Consider the following 9,559-nt stretch of genomic DNA (forward strand, 5'->3'; position numbering starts at 1 on the left):
GCAGGGCCTGGCCGGGAGCGGCTCCTCCCCGCCGCGGACAGCGCCGGCCGGGAGCTGAGGTGCGGGTTAAAGAGGCAAACCTGCTGCCATCTGCGGGTGCCGAGGTCTGCGTGCTCGTCACAGGGTCCCTTCTGGAGGTCATCTGTCCCAACAGCCCTGCCGAGGCAGGGTCGCCTGGAGCAGGAACGCGTCCAGGTGCGTTTGGGATGTCTCCAGAGAGGGAGACTCCACGGCCGCCCTCACAGCTCCCTGGATGTAAAAAAGTTCCTCGTGTTGAGGTGGAACTTTTTTTCCCCAAAGCCAGAGACAGTGCATGTCTCTGGCTTTGGGGAAATGCCGAATTTAGCATTAAAGACTGACATCAGCAGCGCTCTGCAGCTGCTGAACAAAAAGCATGATAGGTGTATGCTCTGCTTTTCCACTTGTGGGGCTGTTCTAAGTACATCCACTTCACAGGGGACTCTGCAAACCTGTTACTCCTTCCTGATGCTCACTCAGCCCGTTTCAGCTGTCTCACAGCTTTCACTCCAGGTTTCACACTGTTTTCACACTGTTTTCACACTGTTTTCACACTGTTTTCACACTGTTTTCACACTGTTTTCACACTGTTTTCACTCTGCAGCACGCCCACTGCCACTTTCACCTGTTCTTTGCCATGGATTTCACCTCGTGGTCTCACACTGAGCTGTAACTCGGGGACTTTTCCAGCAAAGCTGAGCCCTTTGCTATGCTTTGACTAACAGCCATGAGCATGGCATTTGTATGTGGTTTTGGGGTGGAAAATGTCTAAGTGGTGGCCAGTCTGAGCCTGCAGATAATGAGGTTTCTGTTGGTGATCCTTCTGACACCTACAGGTTTTCATTACCTCCCGCATTTTAATATTTTGTGCCACCACTGTTTAATAGTAGCAGCAAAGCCTGCAGTTCTGTGCAAGTCAGGGATAAATATTTATATGTACATATGTAACTGAAAAAAAAAACCCATTGTTTTTTCTTTAGGCATTATTTTACTGAATCTTACTGACGTACTTGGGCTGAGCACACTGTGATTTATAACACTGCAATACAAAAACAGCGCTCAGCTGGCATTGCGGTGTAATTTCCTGATAACCGTGGTAGAACAAATTTGCTCAATCGACAGACAAATGTGTGGAACATTACTTGTTATCATCCCATTAGCTCCATGGCTTATATATATACTAATTACACTGTATTTAAGCGGAGGGCATTCGTTTTCTGTTGCATTGCTTGGTAAGAAGGAATCCAGTAGAGAAAACGTTAAGCGTGTGGTTGTGTGAGTCACACGTTGGACATCGTGACACGGCAGAATTTCTGTGGTGACAGCAGTACAGAGAGCAGTTGGATTTCCTAAATTACTGTTTAGCAGGGCAGGCTGTGGCTGTCCAGACCATTCTGCAGCCCCTTAAACAGGGACAAGAGCCCCAGAACGGCAGCGGGGCCGCTGATGGAAAATCAGGGGCTGCATGAAACTGTCTTAATTTTCAGCCACTGCTGGCAGGAGAGGACAATATCAAAGGAGTTTTGATACCATTTACAATATTAAACAAATCTGGACATTGTTTAGAAATTTATTAGCAATTTTAAAATAACATCATTCCTTAGATAAAAATGCAATCTTACAGGAATATACATTTGTCCCACACAGAGATGACCCTATAGCTCACTGGCGGGCCATTCGCTCTAACTTTCCTCTGTTGATTTTAAAACGTGCGAGAGGGCAAGACGGACTCTGGCACTGATGACAGGCTTACATGACGGTTACAAACTGTACAGCAGTATTTACAAAAGCATTTCTGTGGGTTCATGAAAACTAGATATAAAAGTGTGGAAGGAGGTAAAGAATTGAGGCAGGGAAGGGCTTGGGTGGAGGTGCAAGGGAGGGCTGGGAAGGTGGGCAGGGAGTGTAGGGAAGAGTGGGAGAGGAGGTTTATATCTGGACTGATTTATACTTGAGAGAGGTCATTTTACAGCTCTGGGCAATTCAAATGAAGGCAAAACACTTATATTTATCAACATTTATAGCTGATGATCAGAGCAGGAAATGGTGCTCCAGGGCCTGAACTTAAGAGGTGCTGAGGAACCCCATCTTCCCTGAAGTCACTGGGAGACACCGGTACCCAGTACCTGCCGGGCCAGACCCAAACCATGCACAGACAGCACCCCCCCAGACCTTAAATCCTTTGGATCCTGCAGTGCTCAGTCCTTGGTGCTGATGTGAATTCAGACTGAGTGAGAAATCAGCTCCTAAATTACACTTTCGCTCCTGAAACCGGACTAGATTCCAACCACTTCTTGCCGGAATTCACCCAAAGTGACTCATTCCTTGCTCTACCAAGCGGTAATTGTTTGGAGGGAGATTCATCATTCAGAATTGATTTTTAAGGCAGTTTTATAAGTATCTCCCCCCCCTTTTTTTTTTTTTTTGTGTGTGATGCAGCAATGTTTGTCAGAGATATTTACAATCTCACTCCTCCTCCTCCAAAATCTTCCCACATTCAAACTGTCAAGACTAAATAAGCTTGAAACAATCATTTCTATGAGCAATCATAAAATTGATGGTGTTTAGATAGTATTGGCTGCCAGTCTACCTAGGTGCTTGAGATGGGAGCAGACTGACTTAGGATGCTTAAAATACTGAAAGCATTTCAGCCTAACTGGGAAAGAGCTAACAGAAAAACACAGGTATTTAACCACCTGAATGATGATGCCAACAAATGGTGTCTGAGTTTGTGGCTCTGTCTAGAATAGGGAAAAAGCTTTGGAAAGGGGCTGTTGGAACGCTGGCAGAAAAATTTGTGGTTGAATGGAGTAATGCCTGCTCTGGCCTGGGTCTGTCCTGGCTCCCCTGGGCCTGGGATGCTAATCCCGGCCTAAGGAAAGGACCGGGCAGAGCGCTGCCGACTTCAGGCCGCAGGAGTGGAGGCAGAGTGCCTGACATGGGGTAGAAAAACAACAGCATGGGAGCGTGGAGACAAGCTCCTGATCCTGCCTAACTAAGCCCTTGGTAATGCTAATGAAGATTTCCTCATTACATCAGTCATTGGTGCTGCTCCTCTCAATTAGCCCTTTAGAAAGGGACTTGATTAAGTTGCCTGATTGTCCCCTGGCACCTGAGATCCTGCCTGGGCCAGAGCTGTGCCTTTCCCCATGTCAGCTGTGGCAGACATGGCAGAGGACGCTGGGGGGTATCTCAAGTGACAGTGGACACCCACGTTTAGGCAACTGAGTCGAGCCCTGTGCCCCTAAAGAAGGCCTGGCTTTTATGCTCAAGTGTTAAGTTCCCTGTAAGGGGGAGGAGAAGAATGGAGAATTTAACTAGAACACTAAAGTTTGTATCAGAAAAGGGTTTTTTTTTTCCATTCCAGTATGATTCTACTGAGTTTTCTGAAAGCAATTGGAGCCCAGTTTGTCTTCAGAAGAGGACAGATCTCCTGCTGTGCTTCTGCCCTCACCCACCCAACCTCAGGGAGCTGTAGCAGCAAGGCCAGAGTGGTTTCAGCTTTCCAGAAACAAAGCAGGAACAGAGATAAAAGCTCCACGGACTGAGATCCAGTTGGAAACCTTCTGGATCCCTGGGCTTGCTCACCCAGAATAAAACCTTGAAAGTTTCACAACATTCAAAAGAAAAAAAAAAAAAAAGAAACCCTGTGCAGCTACTGAGAATTGGATTTCTCAAGACTTCTTTGAAGAAGAAAATAAACAGGGGAAAGATGTAATTAAATTTTTCAGGGCCCAGTTCCGTTTTCCACATTCTTTGCATCAATACAACCTCCTTGGCCTCTAATGCCCTCCAGCCTCATGTTAGCAAGATGAGAATTGGGGCTTCTGATGGCCTGGAATGTTTTATTTATGTGCACTACAGTTTTCATTGTGGGAACTGACAAAATCTCACTGCTACCAGAAACCCCAACTGGATTCTCCTTCCACATTGTGCTCCAAAATCCCCATTCAGTGTTCCTCTCCCCCCCACCGCCCCTGCTGTGGGGACAGTCACAGCAGGACCACGGATGTGTCTCAGGATACTCAGTTCTGTCTCAGCAGGGCTGGACCAGTGGGTTGGGGTTTCTCATCTACACGAAGCAAGGCCTCCATCTCCATGTGTGACACAGGTGAGCAACCCCACGGGCTCGGGGTGCCTCCACCTGGCCTGGTTGTGTCTGTGTGCAAACGCGCATACATTTCATACAGCAATCTGAAACTCAGGCAGAAAAGACACAGGAGCCTGGCTGAGACCCATACAACTGTTATATTGGCGTCAGTCTAAAGAAAGCAATGATACATTGCTTTGGAAATTATCAAGAAATGTAAAAAATGCATTTGCCCTTTTTTTTTTTGTTGTTGTTGTTGTCGTAGTCACCGGGGCAGGGTTGTGAGTCAGAAAACAAAGCAGAAATAGATGCGGTTCTGTACATGGCGCCTCTCTGGCTGTCCCTCCGTGCTGGGGTGTGGTGGGCAGGGCAAGAAAACAGGCGGGACCCCTGCGGTAGCAGCAGCATCGACACCATCATCGTCCACATGTCCAGCTGAAGAGGCAGACGATGCACAAAAGGTCTGTGGACAATGGAACTCCAGCTCTGGATCGTGAGTTTGCTTTCCCATCACGTCAGCCACACAGAAATAGGGAAGAAAAAAAGAAATGCACTCGATGTGGCTGGCCCAGTACTGTCTGGACTAATGAGCAGGAGTGATACAGGGAGGAGGTTTGTTGTTTTATAAGAAATGTCTTTAGTCTGCAGTGTCCTCTTGTGAGTCAGAGATGCTCAGAGGCAAACAGCAGATCGTTTTCCCCATTCTTTCCTTCCACGCCACTTCTCAGCCATGGGTTCCTTCAAAGCTTCCATCCACAGCACAGTGATTGTACCCACCATCCACTCCCATCCACAGGGAAACACTCCAGGAATGAAACCTGCCCCCTCCTTCCCACTGTCCCCCAGACTCTGCCTCACTCGCAGGAGGCAGCAGCTCTTTGCTCAGGCCTGTCACAATGTGCACATTGGAAGTACCTCAAATGATTAAAAAAACTAAAAAAAAAGAAAGCCACCCTCCCCAGTAAGAGAAATTTGCACAGCTGGCACCAGCAATTACTAAATTTAACACCCGCACCTCAGACTGTAAAAGTCATTTGCATTCTCTGCTAGCCAAACATTTTCCACTCTGCAGCACCTAGGGGGTCTTGCAGGAGAGAGCAGGGGTTTCCCCTCAACATTGTAGGCTCTGACCCCCGAGCTGTAGCAGCTTTCACAAAGAATGCCTGGGGCACAAGGTCACTTTCCTTCCCATCCAGAAAAATCCTCAAAGATGGGCTGTCAAGCATCCAAAATGCTCACTGTCACCATGAACTGCTATTTTTCAGGAATAGTGAAGAACCCTTATCTTCCATTGGGAGGGTCAGATGGACTTTGCAGTGAAAGGAAATGAGTTAGGGAGCCCTTACACGGCATTTTTCCCTTTTGAGTACCTTTGGAGCACAGCAACAGCAGCAAACTCACAGGGAAACACACGTGTGTGCCCATCTCCATAAAGGCACCAGGGATGAAAGGATGAGACTGACCCTCATCACCTGGTTACTTTCTCCAGGGAAGCCTTGAATTATGACTTTGACTACAGATACTTATACAAATGGATTCCTATTTCTCTAGTATTTGTTTTTTTTCTCAAGGTACCTTGAGCTGATACTGGCCAGTTCAAAAAGTACAGTCAAAAATACCCTTTGCTATTTCTCCTTCATGCCCCAGAGAATTGAGAAGAAAAACAAGAGCATTACAGAAATAATGTAATCAATGTATGCAGTGAAGGGTGTTCTCAGATATCTGCAGAAGCTCAAGATTTGAATCAAAGTTTAGCTCTGAGTCAGATCACACCTCAGAACCCATCTGCAAGTTTGTGAATCATCCTGAGGAGGGAGAAAAACCAGCAGTAGTCTAGACAAAAACCAGTTGCATAAAATCTAACAATACCTGCCTGTTTTCTCAGCCTCTCTCGAGGTTAGGGCCAACCATCGGTGTGTGAGAGTTTCACACTTACTAGTCAGGAACTGTGGCTGGGACATGCTGTGCTGCCAGGTGTTTTGTGACTTTAGTACCTGACCCATCCACTAAAGTCTGGGAAAAGGACTGAGCTCATGCACAGAAACACCAAAACCTCACTTGGCACCTGCATTCTTGACCAGACTGCAGCAATTCTCCCAAAAAAGATCCACAGCTCTCTCCCTCTGCTTTCAGCCCAGACCAGGGTTAGATAACTTTATTTTCCCAACTATTCTGATTCTTTCCTTTCTTATCTCTGCTAAAATTGAATGGGGTTCAGCTATTTAATAAAATAATTTTGAGGCCAGATTTTTTTTTTTTCCCTTCCCCTCGCTGCTTCAATTGCTGGTGCCAGCTGAATGTGAAGGATGGATCTGCCAAATGGGCTTTGGGGGTCTTGCCACCCTTGAGTGGGACGAGACCTTTAGAGGAACTGAGCAAAAGGAAAGAAAACAAAGCCTGAAGAAAATGTTCCCAGTCTCGGGAAGAAAGATTCTCTACCGATAAAAGTCATCGTGCACGTTAAAAGGGAGTGAGGAAGAAGGAAAATGAACACAAGATATGCAAAATCAGTAACGTTCAACCTGTCAGTGGATTGCAGAATAGTTACTTACACCAGGTACACTTTGTTCATCGTACAAATTAAAAAAGGAAAAAAAAAAAAGTAATGAAATAGTACCCTTTCCCCAACCACACGTAAAAAAGCACTTAAAAGTTCAAAGGTAAAGCTTGGCACATTCCAAATACGAAATGATTCACTTGACATGCAGCAAAATATACAAGAAGTGATTCTTTTTTTTTCTTTTTTTTTTTAAACAAACTTAATTCAATTCATTATCTTTGCTTGGCACAATTGCAATTCATTTTAAAAAAATATTTGAAAAATACTGAAACTGACCTGAATTCAAGTATAACGGTTTCTTCAACAGAAACATTATCAATGCAATAAAACATCACACGGAATATATCGAAGCGTTAACGTCTTCTGGTTTTTGTTTTTTTTTTGTTTCTCCCCCCCACCCCCGTAAATTTTTTTTTTTTCTCTATACAGTTTTAATGCCGACACAACTTACAATTTTTATTTTAAAATTAATATTATTGCATTGTTTTTGCATATCTTGTGGAACAGAAAATGCAAAGTTACCGATTCCCTTTTGGAAAGCAGAGACAGTGGTTTGTTTTTGCATTCGAATGGCCCCAGGTACAGATCTCCCGCAGGACGTGGAGAGCTGCTCCTACACACACACACACACACACACACTCGCGCCCATCGCTCTCACAGATACACTGAGCACTAAAAAGAGAACCCAAATCAATCACTCAAATGTGCAAGACTATATCAAGTGCATTGCCTACTAGCTTTTAAATTATAAAACAACAACAAACGGACAAACGAACAAAAAAAAAGGTTTGCTAGTAAATAAAATGACAAGTTCTCGGTGTACATAATGGTTGGTAAAACTCATCTATCATTATACTTCTACCAAATTCCGATGGAGAAAACCCCCCCACCCCAGTTTAAATAATACAACATGATCAAACCGATTTAACATCTGCAAAGGTGAAAATAAACCAAAACAAAAAAGGTAGGTGATTACAAAACGCTGTAAACACTCCCTTCTCCCTCAAAATAATAATAATAATAATAATAAAATAGTCAAAATAAAAACTGCAACATGCTTTCAAGAAAATACCAAACTGCGAAACAAGAATAACTCTGCACAGGCCCGGCGGCCCCTCAGCCCCGCGGCCATGCCTGCTCTCCCATTGGCTGGCACAGTTGGCGCGCTAAGCTCTGATTGGCCGGCAGGAGACTGCCTGAGCTCGGATTGGTTGGCGAGTGACCGCCCGAGCTGTGATTGGCCGGCAGGGGCCGCTGCCTGAGTCTCGGCAGAGCTGGGCCGCGCCTCGGGCTTCTCCTGCTTCCTCCTCCCCGTGGCCGTGTGGGAATCCACAGCAGAAGTCTTCCTCTCCTTCCGAATCAAAGGGCCTTGGCTTTATGGAGACGGTGAGGCTCATACAGAATATGTGCAAAATGATTTTTACAAGCAAGGTTGAAAGACACCCGTTTGGCGCAGGGTCCTTTTGGCTAGGGCCATCCACAGGAAGCTGAGGTTCCCCTTGGTGCTCCGGAGGCAGCTGGCGTTCCTTGTGCAGGGACTGAAAAAAAGAGGGAGCTGGCTCTCCTCCTCTTCTTCTCCTCCTCCTCCTCCTCACTCTTCCTTCATGGACACGTGCTGGGGTTATATCCGCTCCTGAAAAGCTTTCTTACACCACCCAACTCTGCGACTCGTCCCAACAGAAATGAATGAAGAACGCTGTTCCGGTTACTCCAGGTCACGAGAACAGTGAGGCACTTCTGAAACAAACCCATTAGGAACATTGAAACAAATAAAAAACCAGCATCGCTTCCAGCCCTGGCAACTACAGGCTGCTGATATAAATCCTGCTGTCCTTGAGCTCCTCCTGACTTATCCTACAATCCGGGTTCTGCACCTCTTCCTCTTCCTCTCCTGCACTGTCCTGCCCTGGGTCCCTGCAGTTAGCAAAAGGCAAGAGGTTGCCATTGGGGCTCTGCTTGCTGTTACCATTGAGAATGTTGTCTGCTGCATTTTCCATCTCTTCTATCGTCATGTCGCAGGCGTCTGCGAGCTCCTGGGTTGTGACCTCAATGAACTTTGGATCTTGAGCAAACTGCATCAGTCCTTCCGAAATCAAGACCTTCAAAAGCAGGTGGGGAACCAGAACACAAAGACACGCGTTAGTACCCTGCAGCACCAGCCCTGCCGCACCTCCAACACAACCCTCTTTACTGCTGCCTTGCCTTCTCCCATTCACTCTTCCAAAGCCCTGCCGGGAGAAGGGCTCTCCTGCTCGTGGCACTGCAGTGGATCGGCTGTCCTGCCCTCCCAGGGCCATGTTTCGAGCTGCCCGTGTCCCCCTCGGTGCCCGCTCTGTGCTCTTACCGCTTCCACCAGGCTGCTGGCGCTGCCGTGGAGCTGCCGGCTGCTGCCTGCGCTGGGGCTGGGCACGGTCAGGGACACCGGCCGGGCTCTCCTGGGGCTGCCGCCGCCCTCGGGGTACCGGGAGCCGCAGTGCACCGACGGCAAGCTGCTGTTGAGCTTCTCCGAGGATTCCGCCCCGTCGAGGCGCAGCGTTGGGATGCTCTGTTGCGGCCAGCCTCGGTTGCAGGGCGTGGCCGGGGGTGTAGCACACAGCCGAGAGAACATGGTGGGGGAATGGCTTCGCTGGAGCAGGGGACTCAGGCCGGCCACTGCTAATGCCTGCGGACACAGGAGGGACAGCGAGTGAGGGCTTGCAGGGCTGCAACAAGGAGGAACCATCAGCAAAAGGGCTGGAGAGTCTCGAGGCTTGTGAAAACAGCTGCCAGCTCCTTGAAGGATTTGGATGTGTGCTGCAAACTCATTTTTCAGGCTTTCCTTTGAGTGGTGTACCCTGTGCTAGTGCCATGGCACTGGACTGGAAATTTTCAGAACCGCAGGTTTTTAGCCT

General features: G+C 47.3%; 1 protein-coding gene and 1 long non-coding RNA gene across 15 annotated transcripts in view; one reads left to right on the top strand and one right to left on the bottom strand.

The window, feature by feature from the left end:
- Nucleotides 1-9: 9 nt before the first annotated feature.
- On the top strand, nucleotides 10-3,705 carry LOC109022652. Its single transcript, XR_002001730.2, has 2 exons — nucleotides 10-195; nucleotides 3,386-3,705. It is a non-coding gene; the product is annotated as an uncharacterized LOC109022652 (long non-coding RNA).
- A 1,063-nt stretch (nucleotides 3,706-4,768) lies between these two features.
- CACNA1C (calcium voltage-gated channel subunit alpha1 C) overlaps nucleotides 4,769-9,559 on the bottom strand; it is a 435,290-nt gene continuing 430,499 nt past the window's right edge. For 13 of the 14 annotated variants that reach the window (XM_033514757.1, XM_033514754.1, XM_033514753.1 and 10 more), the window contains 2 exons: nucleotides 9,013-9,330; nucleotides 4,769-8,767 (listed from right to left, as the gene is read on the bottom strand). In XM_033514757.1, the coding sequence (XP_033370648.1) occupies nucleotides 8,471-8,767; nucleotides 9,013-9,330 (615 nt within the window). In that variant the 3' untranslated portion in view covers nucleotides 4,769-8,470. The remainder of the gene's footprint in view (nucleotides 8,768-9,012; nucleotides 9,331-9,559) is intronic. The other variant, XM_033514756.1, reaches the window with a different exon arrangement.

This window comes from Parus major, chromosome 1A, assembly GCF_001522545.3.
Source record: "Parus major isolate Abel chromosome 1A, Parus_major1.1, whole genome shotgun sequence".
In the NCBI taxonomy this organism is placed as follows: Eukaryota; Metazoa; Chordata; class Aves; order Passeriformes; family Paridae; genus Parus; species Parus major.